The 27,325-nt window shown below is 50.2% G+C and overlaps 1 protein-coding gene across 1 annotated transcript in view; it reads left to right on the top strand.

Moving 5' to 3' along the window:
* The window catches only part of Igf2r (insulin like growth factor 2 receptor), a 93,270-nt gene that overhangs the window by 12,105 nt on the left and 53,840 nt on the right, over window positions 1-27,325 (top strand). Inside the window, 6 exon segments of the mRNA XM_040758167.1 lie at window positions 10,988-11,127; window positions 13,963-14,087; window positions 14,889-14,987; window positions 19,491-19,623; window positions 23,573-23,702; window positions 25,306-25,411. Of these exon segments, the coding sequence (XP_040614101.1) occupies window positions 10,988-11,127; window positions 13,963-14,087; window positions 14,889-14,987; window positions 19,491-19,623; window positions 23,573-23,702; window positions 25,306-25,411 (733 nt within the window).

Consider the following 27,325-nt stretch of genomic DNA (forward strand, 5'->3'; position numbering starts at 1 on the left):
CCTATGCTACAGGGCATTTCAGGGTTACCTGGCCACTCTGGTGGCAGCTGCTAGTGCTGAGGTTTAGATAGTGGAGGGCTTGGGAGGCTCAGCTGCTGGCCTATCCTGAGGAGACAACCAGGGGGCTGTCTGTCGCTGTGGTCTGGTGTCTTGTTGCCTATGTGCCCTCCAACCCCTGCCACATGCTGTGTGTGTGTGCGTGCGTGTGTGCGCGTGCGTGTGTGCGCGTGTGTGCGCGTGTGTGTGCGTGTGTGTGCGTGCGTGCGCGCGCGCGTGTGTGTGTGTGTGTGTGTGTGTGTGTGTGTTTTGGGTATGATGCCCTTCACACCCCAAAGGCTTATGTTTTTGAACCTAGTGGTTCATCAGGGTGCTGTGGATCAGTCTTTGTACACTGTAAATATGTGTTGCTCTCATTGGTAATAAAAATCTGATTGGCTGATGGCCAGGCAGGGTTTTCAAGGCAGAGAAACTGCTGGAAAGAAGGGTGGAGTCAGAGGAGCCACTTAGAGGAAGCAAGACACACAGGAGAGGTAAAAGCCATGATTCTCGGGCAGCACATAGATTAGAAACGGGTTAATTTAAGTTGTGAGAGCTAGCTAGTAATACATCTGAGCTATCGGCAGAGCATTTATAATGAAGTCTCTGAGTGGCTATTTGGGACAGCTGCTGGGACACAGAAACTCCACCTACATCAAGGCTTTGACTCCATCATCAAGGGATTAATTCACAGACACACGTTCATAATTTCATAGTCATTGGGAGTGGATTGGGATTTTCAGTGGTGGTGCTTAGTTGGAGGAAGTGTATCCCTAGGGACACATCTTTGGAGGTCATCTTGTCCCAGGCCTGCCTGTGTGCCCCCTTTCTCCGCTGCCGTGAGGTGAGTGGGTAGTCTCTCCCGGCTCATATTGCTGTTGCTGTGATGTTTTCTCTCAGCTTAGTCCATAGCAGTGGGGCAGCTGACCATGTCCTGAGACCTTAGAAACTTAAGAGCCAGAGTAGATCTTTCCTCTCGAATTGCCTTTCCTGTTTGTCACAGTCACGCCGAGGCTGACTGGCATTGTGTGTATTTGCCATGTCTCAGTACCATGGTGGGTGTGGCCCAGACGAGGGCCTTCCCTTCCCTCTCCTCTTCAGCTCCCTGCCAGTGTCCTGTGGCAGCTGCTCCTCTTTGTGGTGTGAACTCAGTTCTTAAGCAATCTGAGTGCTCATGTTACATCACAACTCTTTAAGTGCTGTTCCTCATCTAGGTCCCTCCCTATTCGTGACCTTTTGCGTTTGCTTGGTTTGTGGACAAGGAACTTGGGGTTCAGAGAGTACATGAATTCCCCTCTGCCTATAGGCTGGAGCGCAGGGGCAGGATTCGAGCCCAGGTTTGTGAGGTCTTCCACTGTGATCATGGTTTCTTTTCAGAGGCTCCTCTCTCCCACCCTGCCTCTGCTATAACTCACTTACAACATGGTTCAAAGACCAAGGTCAACCCTGGTCCCTTAGCCTCTGAAATGGAGGCCTTAGAGGTTGATTTAGGGGTTCAGGCTGGGTCCTTCTTTACCCGGCTGATCCCTGCTTCTAGGTCCTGTGTAGCTCCCTGAGAAAGCCAACTAATGGCTGACACTCCATGAGTACCTTCTGTTTCTTTTTGAGCAGGCTTCATATCTTTATCCACAGTCTTGTGGTTAGTTAAAATAGGAAGTGAAGTACTTCCTATATAATCCTGGGCCTGCTGCATCAAGCTCATGTGTTTCCCAGTGTCATCCCTTGGTCAGGGTTGAGTCACTCTGCTAGGCCAGATTTTGTCTCTTCTAGTCCTAGCCCACAGGGTCTACTCTTCGCTAACTGCCTTGTGCGTGACCACTAGGGACCCTGTCTTCCTGATCTCTCAGTGCAGACCGGTCTGGCTTTTGGGGCCTGTGTGCTGCATGAGCTGAGACCCTGGTGCTAAGGAATGATGAGCAGGTGGCAGCCTTCACACTCGGTTGGAGGATTCGGGTCCATGCTGCCAAAGGAGAGTCACACTGGTAGTTCAGGTTGGAAAGACTCTATTCTTTTCTCTCCATGAGTCAGCCTTGTGCTCACTGTGGATTAGGAAAAGCACCCCCAGCGAGCGCTGTGTGTGTATCTTGCTGCGTGGATTACCGACTTTTTATTTTTTGAAGGAAGCCTAATTACAGATTCATATGTGCTTGTTAATTTTATGGCCAATTCTGTCATACCTGGTTTATGTGCTGGTGCTTATAAGCTGGTGACCAACTACAGGACTGCCAGCTGTTACTGTCATCTGAAGACTCGAAGGCAGTTGGGGAGCTAGTGAACGGCACTAGAGACTGAGTTCATGGGGTGGCACCAGTTAGAGGGCAGTTTTCATTGAGGACTGGCATGCAGACAGCTTGACTAGCGCCTGTGTGCGTGCCATCAGCTCCCTGTTGTGTGCCTGTGTTTGTGAAGGCATGCAAATGGGAAGTTCAGGAGAGAACCCCGGGTGTCCTGGCCTTCCTTCTAGTTTTGACAAGGGTTCTTGTGTTTCTCTATTGTGTCTACTAGGCCTCTGGCTCCTGTAGAGGCGCTGAACTGACACATTTCTGAGTCTGGCTGTTAGGTGGGTTCTGGGATTCTTTCCCTAATAGTGTATGTGTGTCGTTTTCAGTGTAATTTTAAAAATACTTAAAGCAATTTATTATTATTTGTTGTGTATGTGATATGTGTTTACCATGTGGAGGTCAGATGATAACATATAGAAACTATGTCTTTCTACCATGTGAATCCCAGGGAAACTCATGGTGTCAGGCTTGACAGCAAGCGTTTTAGCCCAATAAGTCATCTTGCTACCTGCCCCATTTTGTTTTTCTTTTTTAATTTTCTTCCTTCAAATTTGTGATGACTTAGGTGCCTCCTTACCCCCCAAACATTAGGATGTGCTACTGTATGCATCTTATGCCCCCCAACACACTTGGAGACAGAATCTTGGCTATGTGGCCAGGCTGCTTGGAATTCTCCTGATCCTCCTGCCTCACCTCTGCAGTGCTGTGTCTCAGGTTAGGGTTTCTATTGCTGTGAAGTGACACCATGACCACAGCAACTCTTATGAAGGGAACATTTCACTGGGGCGGGCTTACAGTTCAGGGTCAGTCCACTGTTGTCGTGGCACAAAGCATGGTGACGCACAGGCAGAAGATCTACAAATGGATCTGCAGGGAGCAGGAAGAGAGAGCACTGAAACATCAGAGCTCACCCCCAGTGACACACTTTCTCTTAGAAGGCCGCACCTACTCCAACGGGGCCACACCTCCTAACAGTGCCACTCCCTATGAACCTATGGGGGCATCTTTATTTAGACCATCACGGGCTGGCAGGGCATTCCGAGTTGTAGGCACTTGTCGAAAGCATCTGTTGGTGTCCTGCGGTGGTCCTACCACCAACCAGAGTTTCAGAGCATTATCCAGACTTGGGTCCTTCCTGCTGCCGGGCAGGCACATGGAATTGGCTCAAGTGCCACCCGGGTAGATTTGGTGCCCTTGGCTGTCTGGCCACCGTTGGGTGGGTTTTGTGGGTGGCACCTGCAGAGTAGTGGGAGCACTTTCCTGTCCTTCCTTGCTTGGCAGTCGGTAACTTGGCCGCATCTCTGAGGCTGCTGAGAGTGCAGCGGAGCCTCAGAGCCACCGCTGAGGCTCAGGTTGCTCGAAGCTTTTGGGCAAGTTCAGGAGGGGCTGCTGCCCTCAGTCTGACCTGTGCTCAGTTTTTCTAGCGAGGGGCAGACTCAGTCCATGAGCTTGTTAACCGCTCCTGTTGAGGGTGTTTCCATGGCCTCGTTCACTTTAAAATCAGAGCTAGCTCATCAGATACTTAGCCATGTTGATGTCTGCCCCTCCCCATTTCCCTCTGGACCTCCTGGTTGGTGTCTGATGTCTGTAGCCCACGTGAGTCTGGGAGCAGTGGAGAGGACATTCCTCTGCTCAGAAGTCTACTAGCTTAGATGCCATACAGAGGGAGGGAACCCTGCCCGTGTGAGGGTCTGTCCTGCAGTTGGGCAGCTCTAGACAGTACACATGGAGCCTGCAGGACACCTGTAACCTGCTGTTTAGCCTGCTGTGGTCTGAGCTTAGTGCCGCTCCCAGGGATTCCTTCTAGGTCACTCCGAGAAGTTGCTTTCCTCAGAGATCTGCATGAGTTTTGCCCTCATACACAGGAGCAGGAGTTTCTGTATCTTGGATGCGGCTATAAAAGGATGACTTTAATGTTGTGCTACTGAGTAAAATATTGTGCATGGCAGGCTGTGAGGTAAAACAGGAACTCGGAAGTATCCTGTGCTTCCTGTGTTGAGTTCTAAAGTTCTAGAAGCTTTTCAGTGTTGTCATTGAAAATATTTTCTGGAAAGCTTAAATTGTGTCAAGTTTATAGTAAATGAGGCAGTTGACCCTAGTGGTACAGGACCTACCCTTGGGGCTTTGCTAGCCTGAGTTTGTCCCTGGCTTAGCCACCTCATAACTAGGTGGCACTGGGCAAGGTTGTACTTTTTCTGACCTTGGTGCTTTACCTCCTAAGCTGAGGAACTCAAGAGTTGAAGATGGACAGGTAGCTGGGGTGGGTGTCATTTAGGGGTTGATGCTGGGAGGAGCCTTGTACTGGGATATACATAGCCCAGTGGCCTGGTGTCCTCTCCCTCCGGTTCCCTGGTACTGAGAATTGGAATGAGGGCCTCAGGCATGTAGTTTGGAACACTTTCCATTCTTAGCTGTCTCCCCAGCCCCTGGTTTCCTCCCTGAGGTTTTAGTAAATAGTAGTAGTTCCCTGGAGCTGAAGTGCAGGAGACCTTCAGGTGACTGTGGCCAGAAAAGTAGACTTAGCCTGAGGAACTTAGCTGAAGAGAGCAGTTTTTGTGTTCAAGAATCCTCCTGTTTTGTAATGTAGCCATTGGTGACCTCGAATTCCTGACTCTTCCTCCCACTTGCTGGGGTTAACAGGCACCGTTCCTGATTTATATACAGTACCAGAGTTAACAGACACCATTTCTGATTTATGTACGGTACTGGGGTAAACAGGCATGTACTACCCTTCCTGGTTTATATATGGTACTAGGGTTAACAGGCATGTATTACCCTTCCTGGCTTATAACGGTACTGGGGTTAACAGGCATGTATTACCATTCCTGGTTTATATACGGTACTGGGGTAAACAGGCATGTACTACCCTTCCTGGTTTATATACGGTATTGGGGTTAACAGGCATGTATTACCATTCCTGGTTTATATACGGTACTGGGGTAAACAGGCATGTACTACCCTTCCTGGTTTATGACGGTACTGGGGTGAACAGGCATGTACTACCCTTCCTGGTTTATATACGGTACTGGGTTTAGCAGGCATGTACTACCCTTCCTGGTTTATGACGGTACTGGGGTGAACAGGCATGTACTACCCTTCCTGGTTTATGACGGTACTTGGTATGAAACTTGGGGCTTCTGAATCAGTTACTTTTTGTTGCTGTAAGAACCGAGGCAGTTTACATAAGGAGAGTTTCTTTTGGCTTAGGGTTCTGGAAGGATACTCTAATGGTGGCAGAGGATGGCAGTAGATGGCTGGAGCAAGAAGCCCAGAGACGTTTCCATCCACAGGCATTCTACTCCCAGGCAGGCAGCTCAGAGCACACTGTGAAAGCCTGTCCCCCAGTGAATGTTTCCTTCAGCTCGGCTCCACCTCCTAATGTCTCACGACCTACCCAAGAGCACCACTGAGCAGGAATCACATGTTCCAATGCACGTACCTGGGGGGACATTTTTCATTCAAACCACCACAGCCTCAAGTATGCTCAGAAGAGCTCTACCAGCTGAGTGATGGCCTCAGCTGAGACTTTTTTCTCTGCACAAGAAATGAATACCGACTATGTTGGGAAAAGGGATAGTGTGTGCCTGCTGTCAGGCCACACCGCGTACCCGTGCTAAGGAGCCCACTCACATGCCATGACTTAGCAGTGCCACTCTGACATGCGGTATCTAGGGTTGGGGCTTTCAGAGGCGCTTTTTATAGTGAGATGGGATATTGGGGAGTTCTTGCTTTTATTAGGCTTTCTTCCTTCTTTTTCTTTATGAAGTGGTGCTTGCTCTTTAGCCCTGGCCGGCCTCAATCTGTGGTGGTGCCATTGCTTCCGCCTCCCGAGTACTGACATACAGGTGCGCACTACTTCAGGCACCGCTGCTGATTTTCAAAACCAGTGTTTCCCCGGGTCGGTTAGTGTCCAGAAGGGCAGCTCTGCAATTGGGTAGCTCGTTTGAGGAGAGAGTCTGATATTTGCGGGGGGGGGGGGGGCAGTGGGCAGGCTGTGTCTAAGCTGACCAGTTACATCTCTGGCCTGGCTGTTTCTTCCTGCCCTGCCTCCTCACTGCCCCTGCAGTCCCTCAAATGAGGTGGCGCTCAGCCAGGAGCCAGTGACTTTGAGAGAGTTGTGAGCACGCCCACGGGACTTGACTCCTGTGCTATAGATTCGCTGCTGTAGCAAGTCTATACTACTCGGTGTGAGCGGAGAGGTCATGTTCACACTGCTGCTGCTGGTTTCCTCAGAGCGTGGCTTCTTGTTAGTATTGAGTTAAGTGAGGCTTTGCTTTCCCTTGGAGCTAATGAGCTGCCTGCCCCGCCTGCCTTTGCCCAGTCTTCACCCTTGTAAACCTGTAAAGGGCGGGCTCAGGGCCTTGCGGCGGATGGCACCCTTCTTGCTGAGCAGTGAGCGCTTGCTCATCTTTAGTCTCGAGTGCCCTCCTTCTCAGGCGTTGGAGACAGCCGTGCTGACGTCTCAGCTTCTTACAGATCCATTTTAAGAATGGTTGCAGCCTAGGCCACTTTGACTGCTTGGCCTGCCAGAACATTTACTGTCATCTAGTTTATAATTTTAAATGTGACAACTTGTACTATTTAGCTTTTGCTTTTTTCTTTCTTGAGGCAAGGTTTCAATGTATAGTCCAAGCTGTCCCAGAACTCTCAACATAGACCAGGCTGGCTTTGAACTCAACAGAGATCTGCCTTCTGAGCACTGGGATAAAACAGATTCTTAGCTAGTCTAGGCTAGACTTGGCCTCACCATGTGGCCCGTTTGTCCTTGAACTATTGATCGTCCGTCCGTGGCTGCCCCGGGTGCAATACTGCACCATTCACGTTTGACTTCAAACGTGCGCCCTCTGTGCTAGACGGGCGTTTCTTTAAAAGTGCTGGCATGTATTTCCACCACTCTTGGTCTTATTATAAAGTAGTTTAGATAGTGTCAGAGCACAAGTATGTATCTTCATGCTAGCTCACTTTCACTAGACTACAGAACTAACTAGTCTCCTAATAGTTTCCTGACAGGTTATTTCAGGTGAGTGACAGCACAGGTGCCAGGCCTGCTAGCTTGTTTTAAAGCAGTGGAATGGTCACTGGAATTGGACTTTCTCATGTGCTAACAGCCTGCAGGTTAGGCTTCAGTTTGGAAGATACCATGACCTGTTTGCTCTTAGGTGACGGACTAAGAGCTGAGCTAGCACACTGCCCTCAGGAGCTGTGGGCTGAGTTTGACGGCGCTGAGGGCATCTGCCAGGGGAGGGCTGCCTGTGAGCCTGTAAATCAATTCCAATAAACTGTGTTTAAAGGCTGGAGTAGGTAACAGGATCTGCTCTCCCCCTACATCATCACTTCCATCTTGATAAATTTGTACGGCATACAAAAAACGAATGCCTTCAGAAAGCAGCCTTTTCTCCGACTTGCGTGTAGCTCACGTCACCCTCTCCGGTTCTCTCTGTCCAGGCTTCTTTATAGTTGACTCTCTCTGCAGACTTCTTTTCTGTGCTACACTAGGTGGTACTTCAGTCACTGGGCTGTGAGGATGTCAGGCTAAGGTTTCCAGTGAACTTCCTGCCTGCCACCTTGGGAAAATTCATCACAGCTCCCAAATGAGAAATTAGCATTTTCTCTGTAGCTCACCATAACAACAGAACTGTACTAACATCCTGCAAATTACTATCTAAGCTGAAAGTTTTAAAGAAAGTGTGCTGTGGCCCTCACTTTCCTCAGGTGGCATCAGAACTGCTAACTGCTGGACAGGCGTGGCTGTCCCCGCCTCTGTGGCCTCCAGCCTTCTCTCCTTTCCTGTCTCCACCCTGAAGTCACTGCTGTTTGTGTCAGTCATGGCTCAGTAACTCCCCAGCCTGGCACAACTGTGGCATAGTCTTTAGTGACCCACTGCTCGTCCCTTGTTGACTAAGTTTCCACCAAAGCTTGTATTGTGCACTGTTCACTTACTTTTCCCTCCCTCCTACTAGAATGGGCCCTCGAGGGGGCCTGGGAACTTCTGTCATTCTGTGCCGTGTTGCCTTTCTCATTGAATATCTAGGAAACCCCGTGACTGGGCCTCGGTAATCCCAGCACTGGGGGTAGGGGACATGGGCAGAAGAATGCCTACAAGTTTGGAACGCCCCCCAGAATAAAAAAAAATACACACTATGAAACAAATTAAGCCCCCGCCCCCTAGAAGAAACAGGCTTTGTGGATGATTTTCTCTGGGCTGGCTAGAGTGCTACCCTTCTGGCTCTGTCTGTTGAATAGTCACACTCCAAAGCCTGACGTCACCCCCAAAGGGCCTGGCACTCAAGTAACCAGTTTTTCAGGTTGTAGTGGCTTAGTGGCCACAAATTCCTAGGACACCCTGTCACCTGCCAGAGGCTCACACACCCTTGCTTTTGGGCAGGGGGCTCTGATTGGACTCCAGGCCCACGTTAAGTGAGTTGCTTGCCTGTGATACTAGTGGTGCTACCTGGGCAGTAAATTCTAGCCAGGGAAATCACGGACAGTATCTGGTAGCTTTGGGGTAGCCTTTGCCCTGGTGCCTGGGGATGGGAAGCCCTGGAAACATCTGTGGGTGTTTCTGTGGGGCAGTATTCATTCATAGGGCTACATAATCACCTGGAAATGGGTGGGATCAGTCTCACTTCTGAACCTCTGTTCAACCTCTGGGTAGGCTTATCCCAGCAAGTCTGATTTAGCCTTTTCCCCTCCTTTCATCAGAACTGTTGAGAGTTAACCAGGGTTGTGTGTGTGTGTGTTTTGGTTTTTAAAGCACATTAAGAAACTTCTTACCCACTTTTCCTTTTCTCTTTTTACCCTTGCTGAGGAAATGAACCCCAGCTTATAAAATAGGCAAAACATTCTCCCAGGGAAGAGTAGAGGATTGAGCATAATTATTTGGGGGCAGAACCAAAAAACCCCAATGGTTTTGTTCTAGGTGTTCAGGTTGATGGTAGCAGATGTCAGAGTGGACGCTACAGCCCTCTATAGCGAATCAGCCTGCAGAAGACCTGTCTCACTGTGGAGCAGACAACAAACAGCTCTTAGCAGAGCTTCTGTGCAGAAGCAGGCCTGCTTCACATATCATAGCTAGTTTTGAAAATCGACAACAAAAATCTTGAGGTGGGACTGGAGTTCAGTTGGTACAGTGCTTGTCTGATGTGCGACTAAGGCCTGGGTTGCCCCTCCCACCACCACTTTAAGTCTAGGTGGGATGGTGCAAGTCTGTGATCTCAGCACTTGGAGAGCATGGAGACATGGCTCAGCAGTCAAAGAGCCGCGGCTGCTGCTCTAGGGTAACGAGAGCATTGAAGTTCCAGCCTCGATGTTCATTCAGCATCCAGGCTAGGGGCTAGACAGCAGGCTGGGAGGGTTTCTAAAAGGAGTCTGAGGGTGAGGGGGAAGTCAACTGGCTCAAACATTCCTCTCATGGTTCTTTATTCTTCAAAGATGGAGGCCTCCCAAAAAAGTTCTCTCTCAAAAGCTCTCTTTAAGATTTCTCTCTAAAAGTTCTTAAAAATTCTCTAAAGTGCCGGGCGTTGGTGGCGCACGCCTTTAATCCCAGCACTCGGGAGGCAGAGGCAGGTGGGTCACTGTGAGTTCGAGACCAGCCTGGTCTACCGAGCGAGTTTCAGCACAGCCTCCAAAGCCACAGAGAAACCCTGTCTCGAAAAAAACCAAAAAAAAAAAAAAAAAACCCAAAAAAATTCTCTAAAGTTTGTTCTAAAAAGTCTCCAAAAGGTCCGTCTTCTAAAAGTTCTGAGGTTTTCTTGTTGTACCCCACAAGGCTTCTTCTTACACCCACAGGCACATTTAACAACCCTGGCAATAGGGCATGCATGTCTCTCAGAGCCAGGGAGGCCGTAGGATCTTGAGAAAAGCAGGTGCCTCTCTCCCCTGGATGTGACTTGCAAAATGTTCTGGCAAACATAAGTCTCAGGGGGACATGACTTGCAACTTCTGGGCGGGGGTGGAGGGGGTTCTCAGTGCTGTATCAAAGGGAAAATGAAATCTGGAGGCTGCAGCTCTTAATGCTGACACCCTGTAAGAAGAAGGAATTCCTTTCTCTGGGGCCTGTCTGAGAACACAAAGCACCCAGTATGTATTCTATATACAGCCAAATTCATAGTAAGCAAATATTCTGGAGTTGGTACCCAGACTATTAATTGCTACCTCTGTAATAAATGATAAAGACTTCCAACACTAGGGAGCCTGGGCTTGATTCCTAGCACCGCGTGGCAGCTTCCAAATGTCTGCAGCTCCAGTTGCAGAGGAACTGACATCATCTTGTGGCCTCCTTGGGCACTGTACATATGTGATGCAGATACACATGCTAGTAAAATACCCATACACATAAAGTAACTCAGGACGGAATCAAACAGCCGGCTTTGCGTCTTCAGCACTCTGGACTGGGTGACGGCCTGGCGCCACCTCACACAGCGTGACTAAGTAGTTGCTCACCTGAGTTGATGTTCTTAGACTAAGGATGGACTTGAGTATTCTGAGATTTTCCTGGCCAAGGTGGTAGGCACATGGGGGATTCTGTCCTGGCCACTTTTCAAAACATTTGCCACATTTGGTATTTTTGGTTAATGGAAGTGCCTTTTTGTTTGGCACTGGAATGCCAAACCACAGAGAAGTTAATGTCAGACCAATGACAGTGACATATTGTCTTTCTCCCCTTCTAGCTACACATGGGAAGCTGTTAATTCCAGAAACGATGGAATTTATAAATTGAGCATCTGTGGAAACGTGGATCTTCCCGGGTGTGGGCCAACAAGTGCTGTTTGTATGTGCGATGTAAGGACAAAAACCTGTCGATCAGTGGGTAAGTGAAGCTCTAATGTAAACATGCTACGCGACTATAGTGGTGTACGCAACTGTATGTTTAAATACATAGTGTTGATATAATGTCTAATAGGCATTTTCTAAAAGATGATTTTGCCTACGTGTTCGCGGGTTCGTGTGGCTTGGGTTCCCCGTTCCTGTGGATTTGGTTTTGGGTTCTCGTTGTGCCGCTTCGGGTTCTCACTGCAGCGCTTTGGGTTTGGGGGGGGGATGGTCCCGCTGGCTCAGCTTCAGCTGCAGGTTCCTGGGGTCCCACCGGCTCGGCTTCATGTTCCCGATTCCCTCGGCTTCGGATCTCATTGCAATGCTTTGGGGGGTGGAGTTTCCTTTCCTGTTCCTGTGGCTTCGCATTCAGTTCCCACAGCGCAGCTTCGGGTCCTTATTCTTCCAGAGCTGCAGCTTTGGATCCGATTTCCCGTGGTTCGAATTCCCGAGGTGCAGCTTCGGGTCCGGATTCCCGAGGTTCGAATTCTTGAGGCACAGCTTCGGGATTCCTGAGGTGCAGCTTCGGGATTCCTGAGGTGCAGCTTCGGGATTCCTGAGGTGCAGCTTCGGGATTCCCGCGGGAGTGCAACTTCGGGTTCGAATTGCCGCGGTGCAGCTTCGGGTCCGGACTCCCGCGGGCGCAGCTTCGAGTTCGAATTGCCACAGTTCGAATTCCCGCGGTGCAGCTTCGGTCCGGACTCCCGCGGGCGCAGCTTTGGGTTCGAATTGCCGCGGTGCAGCTTTGGGTCCGGACTCCCGCGGGCACAGGTTCGGGTTCGAATTGCCACAGTTCGAATTCCCGCGGTGCCGCTTCATGGTTTCGGTTTCGCGAGTCACGGTTCTGTTTTGTTTGGCTCAGTTTGCCTTTGCCCAGTTTCCTTGCGCGGTGTAGTTCAAGCTCGTCTTGGCTACAGCTCAGCGTGAACCCCTCAAGCCACACTGGGTTTGGCCAAAACTCAGCTCTGGCACAGCATGGCTCTGAGTGGCTGCTCCAGTGGCAGCACATTGAGATTGCCAATGCCATTCGTACCTAAAGGATACCCGAACCCCTATAAAAGTGAACCCAGTAAGTTAAGATCAAAGAAGGCTTAAGGATAGGACATTTTTGAGCCCTAGACGCAGACAGAGGACTGTCCAGGAAGGGGCTGAGAGAGGCACCGGTCAGGGAGGAGTGTGTGCCCGGTATGCCTACTACATCTGGCTCCCAGCTCCTGCTTTGCAGCAAGTTTAGGATTGCAGCTCCAAGGGTAGTGGGATGGGTCAGGTGGAAGAGGGCCAGCCACAGCCTTAAAAATGATACCTGGGGCTTCCTTGGCCTCCAAGAGTAGCCAGAGGGGTGCCATACACACAACGATCACTTCCTTGGACTCAGGGAAACAGTTACACCAACCAAATTGCCACTTACTTAATTGCCACCGGTGAATAGGGTGCTGAGCAGTCTGTGAGCCAGGCGGAAGGCTAGTTGCGGGTGGACTGGAGATGAGGGATAGGTTCCCAGTGTGGCTCAGACCACTATGGGGAACACAGGAACCAGGATAGCGAGTCAGGACACCAGATGTAAGCATTGTGGCTCAGATGGAAAGGGAGCCAGGCAGTCAGGAGCCAAGGTATACCACAAAGTCACTGTGAGCTTAGCAGCATACAGCCCTGCTCCATGGAAAGCCAAGCACCCCCCCCCCCAACAGCTCTGCTCTGGGGGGAAGGGTTTTCCCAGGGAGGTTGTTACAGTTCTGTCTGGTCCTCTGGAGTGTAACAACTCTGTTCCGCCAGGGGAAGGTTTCTCCAAAGTGTTACAGTTCTGCATGGCTCTTTCCTCCTCCATCTCCTCCGCTTGCGAAAAGAAGGTCAAAGCTCATTCAAGAGATTTTCAGGAGGGAAGAATACAGGCTGGTGGCTTGTCTCTGCCATGGAGAAAAGGCAGCAGCCAACTGAACAGGCACAGGGCTTATAAATAGGGCTTTTTAGAGGCAGAGTTTTTCCAGGGTGGAGATTCTCAGGGTGGAAATTGGTTGAATTTCAATCCCTGAGTTTAGACAAGCTCAGAGATTGGCTGGACTTCATGCTCAGGGATTTGATTTTTTTTCTTTTTTTTCTTTTTTTGGTGCTGACTTGGGCAGGGCAGAGTGTGTTTCTTTGACTCTGGTTTCAGGACCAAAGTATGTTTCTTTCGCTGGCCTTTTTAGCCTTATGGCTCTGGTCTCAGGGTCAGGGTGGGTTTCTTTGGCTGGCTCTTTTACCCTACACCTCTTGACCTGGCCTGGAGCCTGCTGATGTTGGTGGTCTTCCAAGACTTCCCCCACATTATTTATGTAAATTGCCCGCTGAGCTGGTCAGGAAAGTTTGGGGAAAGACCAGAAAGGTTTAGGCAGAAGCTGGTGTTGGTTCAAACTTGGAAAGTCTTGCAATTAATTTTAGGTACATTTAAGCCAAGCACAATTTGAAAATAAAGTTTCCTGGTGATAACTAATTCAGACTTGTATGCAAAGCAAAGCTTAAGACGTGGCTATACTGAAACTCTTGTAAAGTGCAGACAGCATCTTCCATGAGCGTGAGGCAGCAGGCTCAAGGTAAACAATGCTGAGGGTAAGGGTCTGGGCAGCTGGTGTGGCCTGGCCATACAGATAGATAGCACAGAGGTCGTCAACGATTAACTACCTCTGTTCCTAGCTTTCTGGGCCAGAAGCAGGTAATGTGTCTCCATTTAAAGAGACAGCGTTGCATGTAGAGCGCTTCTGGCTTGCCTAGTGCTTACCTGTGAGCAGAAGGCCCTACATGCCACACGTGTGTCCACGGCATCGTGTCCATGTCCATCCTCACCCTCTCCTAATAGGTGATTCCCTTTTGAGAAGTTCGTCCAGATCCCTCCTGGAATTCAACACCACCACGGACTGCCAGTCTTCAGATTCTCAGCACAGAACCCAGACCAGTATCACATTTCTGTGTGGGAAGACCCTGGTGAGTGGGGCCCTCGGAGCTCCTTGTTAGGAGTCTTCTCCCTTCTGGCATTCTTGTTAGAGACGTCCTGATCCTGGAGGAATAAGCGGCCACAATGAGCATATAGACCCAGCTCATACTCACCTCACACCACCATCCAGAGCCATCTGAAACATGGTTAGAATCGAGGCGAGACCAGTTCGTATGAATTGTCATTTTGGACTAACCCATAATTGCTCATTGTCCACTTTGAGATCTTAAGATCTCCGTGTGGCAGCGTAAACCTTAGAGGTAATGTTGCAGGGGGAGCTAGCTGCTGACTTACTTCTCTGACTACTCTTGAGGGTTTGGTGTTCCCCGTATAAGAAACAGGCTTGAAGGTGAACCTAGGGCTTCGCACATGAGTTGGGGAGGTATAAATCTGTTACTGATGTGCAGGGTCACCTAGGGTGAACTGCCTGGAGCCATCCCTGTTTGGCAGAAGGGGCTGCCTGGGGTAGGTCCAGTGAGTCTCAAGGGTGGGCTCAGGTCTCCTCACAGGATGTTTGAGCTTACACTTTCTGGCTTTGTTTTTGCTGATTTTTGCTTAGAGAACATTGGGCTCTTGAGAGGAAGGCGAAGGCTAACGTCCCCTGAGTTTACTCTGCTTGTGGATTGGGGCAGCTGGAAGTCGGTAGACAGGATGTCTGGAGACTCTCAGCTCCCACCTTTTCCGTTTGGGGAAGTCTTCTGGTTAAACCTTTAGTTTCACTGGATTTTACAGTGTTGTAAGTTTAGAAACAAACTTGTATTAAGTGTATGGTAACTTTTCCTTTTGAATAGGGGACTCCTGAGTTTGTGACGGCCACAGACTGTGTGCATTACTTTGAGTGGAGGACTACTGCGGCCTGCAAGAAAGACATATTTAAGGCTGACAAGGAGGTAATGGGGTTGGGGACTATTTGGTTATGAAATCTACTCTGGGGACCTTGAAGACAGAAAGGGTGTGGATTTGGATGGGAGAGGAGGTGGGAGGAGTTGGGGAGGGGAAATTGTAATCAGAATGTTTCACACACACAAAAATCTTTTTAAGTAAAAGAAAAACAACTCCATAGAAGGTTGTGACTGAAGCTGCCGGAGATTTCAAATACTTGGGGTGAAAGCTAGTTTCTGGGTGTCGGGGTCCATTTGCATAGAGATACTATGATTTTAATTGTTAAGAATGTCTTCCAGGCTGGCTTCTGGTGGTGCACATCACATACACAGTCAGGCTTAGGTTTAGGTTTGTCCTGTACCTCTGGGGCCCTCAGGGCCGACTGCTTCATCTTCCTCTGCACCTGCTCCCTACCCGTGGTGGGTCTCACGGAGATGATTGCTTTTCTGCCACTTTTGATTACCAGAGTCTCATGTGACCCAGACTGACTTGAGGATGACCTTAACCTTCTCGTTCTTCTGCCTTCATGTGACGGTTAAACTTGATGGTCTGCTTGATGGATGTAGAATTCCCATGGGAACGAACCTTTTGAACATGTCTTGGGGGTTTCTAGATTGAATTAATTGAGGTGGGAAAGCAGATGTGTTGGACTCAGGTCCTGAGTGAGCAGACAGCAGAGAGTGAACTGAGCCAGCGCCTCTTTCTCTGCTTCCTTGTTGTGGATGAAATGTGGCCGCACATGCCTGTTCTCTACCGTGATGAAGTGAGTGACAAATAGACCCCCCTTCTTTAAGTTGCCTCAAAGGTGAGGAAAGTAACTAAAACACTGTACCTCCCGAGTGCTGGGATTGTGAGTCACTATGCCTGGCTGTGTTCTCCTCAGCCAGGGGGTGGCTGACCCAAATGGTCCCTTTTAAACTAATGCTTAATCCAGTAGCTTCTGGTAGAGGTGTTCACAGTTTTAAATCACTGTCTCCGCATCCCCTATCCTAGCACCTTGGGAGACATATAAATTGTAGAGGTGACTCATGGATGCCTGGCCAACATTAGGAAAGTGAGGTGACTGGACACAAAACAGCACCAAGCATGTTAACGCAGGGTTGAGCCTGCAAGCATCTCCTTCCGGGCTGCATGATGACTGTTGGCATGCGTCAGCACGTCTCTGTCTCTCTGCACAGTGCGACTCGACTGCTTCTCTGACCGTGCTCCAGTGTTGGGAAGCACTGTTAGGCTGACCTCTCTGCCCTGGTGCAGTGGTCGCTGGCTCCCCTGATGGGAACCTGGAGAGCCTCTCCAGCAGAGCACCCCAACACTGGGGACAGGTTTTCCCCATCCTGGCCCCTGCCTCTCGTCCTTCCCGCCGTCACCTTGTGCCTTTCTCCTGGCTGGAGGCCTGCCGCTTGGTTCCCATCCTCACAGCTGGTGGCTCGTTGCCCCCGAGTGAATGCTTCTGTGTCCTCTTGTTGTGCTGACACTGATTTGTGGGATCTCTGACTCATTCTATAGCCCAGGCTGCCTTTACATTTGCAGTAGTTCTTCTGTCTGAGCGCAGGGGTGTCGGCACCTTGGTTACTTTTGACTGCAACCCAGCTAGTCCACCTTCTTACCATTTCTCATAGGGGAGTGTGGTGTTCATCTGGAGTCCCCTCTGCCTGTCCCTTCCTGTCACAGGCTCCTCCACCCCATCCCTTTATCGGAGTCCTGGGTCTGAGAAGCAGGGAGGCTATGGTAGGCTGATTAAGAATATCTTTGGCTAGAGTCTGCCACTCTTCCTCGAGGTTAAGTAGAAGAGTGTGGGGTTTGATATGATCCCTTAGCTCTTTTGAAATCGCTGAAGTGAAGTCTGGGGAAAAGGTCAGTGGACAGAACCTTCCTGCAGGATTGATGGTGTCTTTCTAAGAGACATTTGAGAGAGCTGGGTGTTACGCAGTTAACTGTTGAACCCTCACCTGCCATCTAAGAGATAAAGTTTTAGGGAGTTTTATTACAGGGAATGTTCTTTGAAATGGTTGTAGAGAATGTGAATTCTAAGAATATTTCATTGGGCAGTGTGGTAGTTTGCCCGTGACTAATAGCAGCTTGGGGAGGAAAGAGTTCTTATTTTGGGATACATTGTTTTCATGCAATTTCAAGTAAAATTTTATTGGTAGCTACTATTCCATTGGTGATGAGGACCTTTTCACTCCTGGGTACATCTTTGAACTTGTATGTTTTTGTTTATGCAAGAACCAAAACTCTAAAGCCCAGCATTTGCTGACAATATTATAATATCCATCCGTTCACAAAGATGAAAGAATGGTCATAAATGAGAATAGAGTAAGGATACTTCAAGCCTCCTGGCTTAGGGTTTCTTTTGCTATGAAGAGACTGCATGACCACAGCATCTCTTACTTATAAAGGAAACATTTAATTGGTGTGGCTTGCTTACAGTATCAAAGGTTCAGACCATTATCATTGTGACAGGGAGCATGCTTGGTGGCGTGCAGGCAGACATGGTGTTGGCTACTTCTTGATCATAAGGCAACAGGAAATGGTCTCAGTGTGACACTGAGCGAAGCTTGAGCAAAAGAGACCTCAAAGCCTGTTCCAAACACTTCCTCCATCAAGGCCACACCTGCTCCAACAAAGCCACACCTCCTAAGAGCACCACTCCCTTTAGGGGCCATTTTCTTTCAATCCACCACAACTCCCCTCCTTATTTTATTGAGCTGGTATTGGTCGGTACTCTTTTCTTGGGGCCCTGTCTCAGGGACAGCATTGGTGCCCTGAGTCTTAGTACTTGGGAGAGAAAGTTGAGGGGCTCTGGAAAGGTGTAGAGTCCTGTTTTTACCAACGACCAGAAAGGGAGGGTCTTCCTGAGTCATGGTGTTTGATTGAAGGCCAGAGTGACGTGGGGAGCTGGGTGGAGAGGTGTCAGGGAGACTGTTTGGCTGTGTGGAGGAGGCTGGCAGCCTTGTAGAATTTGGCTTTTGCTCCTTGAGTAGTTGGGACCTTTTAGCGCAATGGATCCTGTTACTGTGAAGTCATGGGCTAGGGGTGTGTGTGGGTGGGAGCACAGCTGGAATTGGGGAAGCCGTCGGAGGCCGTTGGGCTCTGTAGCTCTGACAGAAGTGACCATGGAGGTGAAAGGAAGTGAGGTTGTCAGGGACTGACCCTGAACAGACCCCGCGTTTGCATGTGGGATGTGTGTGACTTGGCCATAGCCAGATGTTATGGTTTTGACCCCAGGCCACCTGCTGATTGTGTTTTTCCCCCATTGACTGAGATGGAGGACAGCATGCTGTTGGGAGAAACCGTATGCTCACTTGAATATTGTGAAATGGTTTTGTGTGTCAGGTTGTGGTGGAGGTGGTGGTGGTGGTGGTGATGGTGGCGATGGTGATGGTGATGGAGGTGGTGGTGGTGGTGGTGGTGGTGGTGGTGATGGTGGCGATGGTGGTGGTGGTGGTGGTGGTGGTGGTGGTGATGGTGGCGATGGTGGAGGTGGTGACGGTGGTGATGGTGATAAGAGCAGCAGATCCTTCAGATCTGCATCATCTGTCAGGTGTCTGGCCATTCACAAGGGCAGCAAGGATGAGCCGGCACAGGCGAGTAGGGTCAGGTGTATACTTGGGAGCACCTCTGATTTATGGTTATGTTAAGCTTTGTTTATTGCCTGTGCATGATGTGTGGGTTGCACTTGCGGAGATCAGAGAGGACACTGTGGAGCTGGTTCTCCTCCCACCTGTATGAGGTCTCTGGGAATTAAATACAGGTCTCTGGCCAGGCTGGTGGTGAGTGCCTTCACCCACTCAGCCTTCCTGCTGGAACAACCTCTGCATTTAGAATCAGAAGATGGTGAGATTTCCAGGATGTAACCGGGGCAGCAGGAACAGGTTCTTCTGGACAGGAATCAAAGGGAAAGGGGAATGAAGGGCTTCAGGCTGTGGTCATTCCGTCACAGGCCTACCAAATGGGCTTCAGATATGTCAACAGGCAAACTCACCTGGCAGATCTGAGGGGCAGGCACCCAGATAGAACAGTGCTAGGAAGAGGAGACACAGGACAGGGGCCGTTTGGGAGTTTTTCTCTTAAGTTGCAGAGATGGGAAGGTAGGCGAGGGGGATTAGGGACTAAGGAGATACACTTGTCAGTGGATTTTGCAGCATTCTGAAGGAAGTGGTCCAGGGTCAGTGAGTGGTAGGTGAGAGTAGGAGGTAGTTACAGACATACGGCCTTAAGAAAGAGACAAAGACCTTAGAAATGGTATAAGACTGAACTGGGTTTTTTTTTCTTTCTTGAGACAAGGTCTCAACCGTGTTAGCCCTGGCTGACCAGGTTGGCCTTGAACTCACAGAGTTGAACTCCTGAGTGCTAGATTAAAGGGGTGCCCCACTACCCCTGCCAGAACCATGCTTATTTTGTTCTTAAGGGATAGATCACTGTTGTGACACCCATCACAAGTCTGTGATCTCCCAGCCTCCCGCTGTGGGATGCAGGAAGGCTGGCTCACTCGTCCTCTGCTTCCCCAGGTGCCATGCTACGCATTTGATGACAAGTTAAAGAAGCACGATTTAAACCCACTGATCAAGCTGAGCGGTGGCTACCTGGTAGACGATTCTGACCCTGAGACGTCCCTGTTCATCAATGTGTGCCGGGACATAGGTATGTCTTCTCAGGAGGGAGGGTGTCTATTCATCAGTGTGTGCCGGGACACAGGTATGTCTTCTCAGGAGGGAGGGTGTCTATTCATCAGTGTGTGCTGGGACATAGGTATGTCTTCTCAGGAGGGAGGGTGGGAGCGGTCGTCACCTGCCCTGACCCTCCGACGTGCACATTGCTGGTCCTTCTCTAAGAAAGGTGTTGTCCTGGGGGTGCTCTCTGCACAGCTGCATCCGTCTCCCTCTGCAAATCTGGTCCTTCCCTCCTTCAACCCCAAATTCTACTCCAGCTATTGCTTCTGTTGGTTTTCTCTGCTGGATACATTGGGGTTTGGGGCTCCATGGTGAGGTTTGTTTCAGTTTGCTGTGTTTGCCTAAGCCCTGTGGCTTTGAGTGAAGGGTAAAAGGGACTGAGGGATGACAAAGGCTTTGAGAGTGTGACTGTGCTATGTGCTTGGGGTGGGACTGCCTCTAGCTTTCTTTATAGAACAGGAAGAGGCGAGCACACCTTTCCTTGATAACCAATGGCTGTAAATCAAGGCCTTCGCCTCAAAAGGGCTGTCCAGTTTTACTGTGCACTTATTTATTACTTGCTAAGGTCCTTCATGCTTGTGCTTCCCTCACGGGCTCAGCACTGGAGCCCTGTAGACCAGGACTGCTCTCTGCTGTAGACCAGGACCGCTCTCTCTCTGCTGTAGACCAGGACCGCTCTCTCTCTGCTGTAGACCAGGACCGCTCTCTGCTGTAGACCAGGACTGCTCTCTCGGCTGTAGACCAGGACCGCTCTCTCTCTGCTGTAGACCAGGACCGCTCTCTCGGCTGTAGACCAGGACTGCTCTCTCTCTGCTGTAGACCAGGACTGCTCTCTCGGCTGTAGACCAGGACCGCTCTCTCTCTGCTGTAGACCAGGACTGCTCTCTGCTGTAGACCAGGACCGCTCTCTCTCTGCTGTAGACCAGGACTACTCTCTCTCTGCTGTAGACCAGGACTACTCTCTCTCTGCTGTAGACCAGGACTACTCTCTCTCTGCTGTAGACCAGGACCGCTCTCTCTACCGTACACCAGGACCGCTCTCTCTCTGCTACAGACCAGGACCGCTCTCTCTACCGTACACCAGGACCGCTCTCTCTCTGCTACAGACCAGGACCGCTCTCTCTCTGCTGTAGACCAGGACCGCTCTCTCTGCCGTAGACCAGGACCGCTCTCTCTCTGCCGTAGACCAGGACCGCTCTCTCTCTGCTGTAGACCAGGACCGCTCTCTCTCTGCTGTAGACCAGGACCGCTCTCTCTCTGCTGTAGACCAGGACCGCTCTCTCTCTGCTGTAGACCAGGACCGCTCTCTCTGCCGTAGACCAGGACCGCTCTCTCTCTGCCGTAGACCAGGACCGCTCTCTCTCTACCGTAGACCAGGACCGCTCTCTCTCTACCGTAGACCAGGACCGCTCTCTCTCTACCGTAGACCAGGACCGCTCTCTCTCTGCCGTAGACCAGGACCACTCTCTCTGCTGTAGACCAGGACCGCTCTCTCTACCTTAGACCAGGACCGCTCTCTCTCTGCTGTAGACCAGGACCGCTCTCTCTCTGCCGTAGACCAGGACCACTCTCTCTCTGCTGTAGACCAGGACCGCTCTCTCTACCGTACACCAGGACCGCTCTCTCTCTGCCGTAGACCAGGACCGCTCTCTCTCTGCCGTAGACCAGGACCGCTCTCTCTGCTGTAGACCAGGACCGCTCTCTCTCTGCTGTAGACCAGGACCGCTCTCTCTCTGCTGTAGACCAGGACCGCTCTCTCTACCGTACACCAGGACCGCTCTCTCTCTGCTGTAGACCAGGACCGCTCTCTCTCTGCTGTAGACCAGGACCGCTCTCTCTCTGCTGTAGACCAGGACCGCTCTCTCTACCTTAGACCAGGACCGCTCTCTCTCTGCTGTAGACCAGGACCACTTCTCTACCGTACACCAGGACCGCTCTCTCTGCTGTAGACCAGGACCGCTCTCTCTGCCGTAGACCAGGACCGCTCTCTCTCTGCTGTAGACCAGGACTACTCTCTCTCTCTGCCGTAGACCAGGACCGCTCTCTCTCTGCTGTAGACCAGGACTACTCTCTCTCTCTGCCGTAGACCAGGACCGCTCTCTCTGCTGTAGACCAGGACCGCTCTCTCTGCCGTAGACCAGGACCTCTCTCTCTCTGCTGTAGACCAGGACTGCTCTCTGCTGTAGACCAGGACTGCTCTCTGCTGTAGACCAGGACTGCTCTCTCGGCTGTAGACCAGGACCGCTCTCTCTCTGCTGTAGACCAGGACTACTCTCTCTCTCTGCTGTAGACCAGGACTACTCTCTCTCTCTGCCGTAGACCAGGACCGCTCTCTCTACCGTAGACCAGGACCGCTCTCTCTCTACCGTAGACCAGGACCGCTCTCTCTCTACCGTAGACCAGGACCGCTCTCTCTCTGCCGTAGACCAGGACCGCTCTCTCTCTGCCGTAGACCAGGACCGCTCTCTCTCTGCCGTAGACCAGGACCGCTCTCTCTGCTGTGCTAGCTGCAGTTGTGCCATAAAGAAATTGTACTGCCAAGTAATAAAAGGCAAAGAAGGAAGGAAAGAGGCCACAGTTTTCTGTTTGCCTTATGTTTCTTAATATATATGAGATGTTGATGTTAGAAAAATTTGGGGAACAAAACAGTTCAGTACAAACACATTTCATCTTATTTGTATATTCTAATTAACAGTTTAAAATCATAATTATACTCCACCCAGGACTTGCAGTGACCAGTGGTGATTTCTGGTTTTTCATGAGAGGTTGCAATAACTTAAGTTTGATCGTAAACTTCTGCAACAATGTGATGTTTTGGTTTGGAAAATATTGAAATTTCTAGTCCTTAAGTTCTACTTGGAAAACAAAATTATGTTCATTAAAAACAAATCCTTTTGAGTATTATTTTAATTCAATAAGTACTTTGGTTTGTTTCCCAATTTTCTGGCTGTTTGGGAGAAATGAGCCTTTATGGTCCTTAAAGGTGGTCTGTGTCTTCCGCTGTCCCTTCTATAGCTGCAGGAAATCACCCACACTAACTTTGAAGGTGCCTAAAGTCTCATGTCTACTTTACCTGTGGCTGTGTTTGCTGACTTGCCTTTCCTTCGCCTTGGGGAACCAGGCGGTATTCCTGCCATCAAGGAAGTGACAGTTGCCTTGTGTGGAAGCTGGCAACTGTTTTGACTCTAGCTGGGTTTGGGAGCTGGCAGGAGGCATAGTCTCCATCATTGAGCCTCTGTGATACAGTATCCCAGCACAGCAGTTGCTGTGTATGGAAGTGTCTAGTCATCTGGGTTTCTGGATGGCTGACAGGTGGCAGATGTCCCTCCCACTGTGACTGAGGTGGCTGTTGACATCTTAGGGAGGAGCTGCTGCTGGTTCCTTACATGTGCAGTAGTGTTTAACACTTCTCTGGCCTGGCTAATGGCTTGAGCATAGCCTTCATCACCCTCAAGTTTCTGTCGTGGCACTTAGGATGTACCTAGGGGAGTAGACGCTGTGGTCCAAGGTCTAGTGGGGGGAGAGGAAGGGAGGGAAGGAGGGAGTCCTTCTCTAGGATATGAGCCCACACCTGTCTGGGGCTTCTTCCCATTGACAGAGAGTCTTTTCACTTGTCCCCAGAATGCCCCATTTTCTAGCGTCTCAAACTTAAAGGGACAATGCTAGTTAGACTTAAGGGCAGATGTGAACATTTGTGACCACCGGTGACACAGGAATGTCCACCCTTATGTTCCAGGCAGAGTAGTACCTGGTGCTTCTTGGCCCACATGCCACGTGGAAAGGTGATTGGCTTACACAGAGTCTCAGAAGTTCATGCATAGATTGTGACAGCCATTTGTTTATAGAGACCCAGACACAATGATTCACATGAGTTCTGCTTGTGTCACCTGCTTTGCTTTGACATCATCTGTGTTTTGCAGACTCCCTTCGGGACCCAAGCTCACAGCTGAGAGCGTGTCCTGCTGGCACTGCCGCCTGCCTGCTGAGGGGAGGCCAGGCATTCGACGTTGGAAGGCCCAAGGAGGGGCTGAAGCTAGTGAGCCAGGACAGGTCAGTCTGAAGCCACCTTGGTGGCTTGTAAGGCCTTCAGCGAGAGAGTCTGCCTTTTAGGGGGACCAGTGGAGAAGAGGAGGGAAGGGAAGCTCGGTAGTGGGGTGCAGGCATGATCAAAGTGTGCTGTGTGAGTGTATGTGAAAATGTCATCGTGAGATCCGTTGTTCTGTACAATTAACACTGGTAAAAGATGAGAAAAAATAGGGGACTTGATTTCTAGGAGCCAGAGAGGCACAGCTCTTTCCAGCAGGCTTGTGTCCTTGTCCCGTGTCACGCGGGTGTGCATGGTGCTCACTCATTTATTAGGTGACAATTCATTTGGCTGTGAGACTTGTTGTGTAGCTCAAAGTAGCTTGGAATCCTTGATCCTGCTCAGTTTTCCATTTCATATCACTTGTCCAGTTACCTTTAGCCTTTCTTTTGGAGAGATAGGCCGGGCAGTTTGCTGGTGGTCTTCCAGCGTGCAGTTTCTTTCTAGTTGGGACGTAGTGTGCACGCTCCCCAACCACTCTCGTATGTACACAGGTCCCTGTGTTGCCTATGGGCCTCACATTGGAATTGATGCGGTACTAGACTGCAGGCTTGTACATTAGAGCGGGGCCTGAGCTGGGAGAGCCTGGGAGTTTTCTGTGTCCGTGTTAAGTTGCTCACACTGCCATAAGCACGTACCACAGGGTGGGGCCTGCAAGCAGGAGAGATTTATTTCCTCAACTGCAGTTTCAGAGACTAAGACAGTTCCAGACAGCCGTCCCTCAGACAGGCTTTCTCTGTGTAACATCTCTGCCTGTCCTGGAACTTGCTCTGAAGACCAGGCTGGCCCTGAACTCAGGTTGGTTTCTTGTGTGGCCTGTCCCCTTGTCTCTGGTCTGTGTTCTCATGTCCTCTCAACAGCAGCACTGCTGCATGAGGCCCGTTTGCTCACCTCTTTAATGGCCTTGTGTTCTAGTAGGCAACTAATGGAGCACGTCTGTCAGGGCTGCACCGTTGGGAGCACCCGAGGACAAGCTGGAGATTGAGGCCCCAGCTGGTGGGTGAGGGCTTAGGGAATGTAGGTGCCGTGCAGACCGTGGCTTGTCTGTTGTCAGCGCATGAGTGGTGGTGCATGGGAGGCGTGGGTGGGTCCCACAGGTAAGGCAGGAGCCCGCTGACTAGTGTGAGTGGTTCCTGGCAGGGACACGTGTTGGACTTTGGGGCAGCAGCCCTTGCCTGTGGTTGCTGTGCCTGCCATCTTGAGCAGCCACAGGGTGGCAGGTTGACATAAAGCTCTTTGGTTTGCACTTGGATGTTAGGGGAAGATCATGTGACCTTGTGGGGAAAATGTATTAGGCCTACTATTCTGTGTTGAGCTTGTTTTATTAGGTCCTTACAAAATGCTATTTCTGCAGAAAGCCTCCATTAGTATTTTTAGTGTGCATACTGATCATATTTATTTGACTTTCGACAGGAAGATACTCTGACGTTTACACTTTGATGCTGTTTTTAAAATGGAAATGCAACAGCTTGTTTTATTATTTTCCTCTGCTAGTCCACTCCTCAAATGTGCAGCAGTGTGAAGGTAATCTGCACTTCTGTAATAAGTTTCTCCACATGGCTTCTGCAGGCTTGTTCTGAGTTACGTGAAGGAAGGGGCAGAAAAGCCAGACTTCTGTAATGGTCACAGCCCTGCAGTGACGATAACATTTGTGTGCCCGTCTGAGCGGAGAGAGGTGAGTGACTTGTCCCTAAGTGACGTTAAAGATGTGTTCCTCAGGCAGACTTGCCCAAAAGATCCGTGTGTCTGTCTGAGACGTGCAAGGGTGACAGGCTAAAGGGCCCTGGGCTCCCCGTGGGGGACAGCGTCTAAAAGCTTCGGCTCCCTGTGGCGGCGGCCGGTTTGTTCTTCCTGGTGTGTTAGTTTAGAGACAGCTTCCCAAGTGCTGGGGCTGTGGTGCGCACCAGTGTCTGGCTTTTTAAATTAGATGGTGATAACTCTAAATACCGAGCTATCTTCCAGCCTTGAAGCTTGGGATTCTTGAAGGGAGGGAGTCACTCCTGTCTTCCCTCTCATTTTCTGTCCTGCCTGTCGTCCCTGTCATTCACAGCCATAGGTGGGTTTATTACTCTCTTGGCTGATTTTAACTTCCATTTTATTTATTTACTTGCTTGTGTCTGGGGTTGAGAACCAGGGCCTTGGGCATGCCAGCAGCTATTGTACTGGTGAGCTGCTTTTAAATCTTGGAGAGAGGCAGTCATGTGTCTTTTCCCCATTGCGTAGTTATTGTCCGTACATCATAAAAGAGGGAAACAACTCACACAAAATAAATCTTACAACCTCTAACAATTTAGCTCTAAGTGATGGCACCAGAGGCGGAGGTCACTCATGGACAGTTGGGAGAGGTGGTGGCACCAGGCAGGTTACAAGTCTGGAGGCCTGGTGTCCACACCCACTGGTGGGAAGGACGGTGAATGGATGGATTCTGGCTCCACTGCAGATGTCCCTTGAGGGCGTTGGACGCTAACTGACACAGCCTCAGCTGGGCTTAGTCAGGTCAGTCAGGGAGCCGGACACTCAGCAGCCACAGCGTCAGAGCCAGGCCCTCTGCAAGAGATGTGGGGAGACGCGGTCACCTGAAGGGCCTCTTGCTGACAGAGTCCATGCTTTTATGACCCTTCTGAGGCTTTTCTTGTCTTTGCAGGCCTTTTGGCCTCTGCCCTGATTGGTGTGGGTCACCTGATCCCGGGATGTTGCTGTCAGCACATCCTGATGTCAGGACAGTGAACAGAAGGGCCCCTGTGTTTTCCTTCTTTTGACCTGAAATGCCATGAGTCACTTAAGGTGTCTCCACAGGTACCTGTCCAGGTTGGTCTGCCAATCAAGTGAGAAAAGCAGGGCTTTCCTTTGATTGTCTGTTTGTTTGTTGTGGGGTTTTTTAAAAAAAAATTATTTATTTATTGTGTATACAGTGTTCTGTCTGCATGTATGTCCACAGGCCAGAAGAGGGCACCAGCTCTCATTGTAGATGGTTGTGAGCCACCATGTGGTTGCTGGGAATTGAACTCAGGACCTCTGGAAGAGCAGTCAGTGCTCTTAACCACTGAGCCATCTCTCCAGCCTTGTTTGGATTTCAAGACAGGATTTCTAACAGCTTTAGCTGTCCTGGAACTCACTCCTTAGACCAGGCTGGCCTTGCACTCAACAGAGATCTGCCTGCCTTTGCTTCCTGAGAGCTGGGATTAAAAGCTTGTGCCACCACTGCCTGGCTTCCTTTGAATTTTTTTCTTTCCTTTTGTAGTAGAAATAAGAGGGCTGAATTCTGTTGCTGAGCAGATGTGGTATTTGCCCTGATTTTAGGCCAGCCACTGGCCTGTTTGGTACATGTGTGACAGTCAAAGGGACACAAGCCGTTGAGTCAGCGTGCCATTGAGCACCTGTGTCTAGTTTTCACTCTGCTCTCTGCTTGCTGGACCTCTCTCTGGCATTCATGTTGAGGAAGGGCCATGTCTGTAGACATGGAGTCTTCATTCTTGTGGGACGTTCTAGGCAGCAGTGCTGGTAGACTTTCCATTTTATTTGTTCTGCGTCTGGACGGAAATGGCCTCCACCAGAATGATTAACTACCAGAAGTCTGCTTGCCTCCTTT

The sequence above is a fragment of the Mesocricetus auratus genome, unplaced genomic scaffold, assembly GCF_017639785.1.
Source record: "Mesocricetus auratus isolate SY011 unplaced genomic scaffold, BCM_Maur_2.0 Super-Scaffold_100018, whole genome shotgun sequence".
NCBI lineage: Eukaryota > Metazoa > Chordata > Mammalia > Rodentia > Cricetidae > Mesocricetus > Mesocricetus auratus.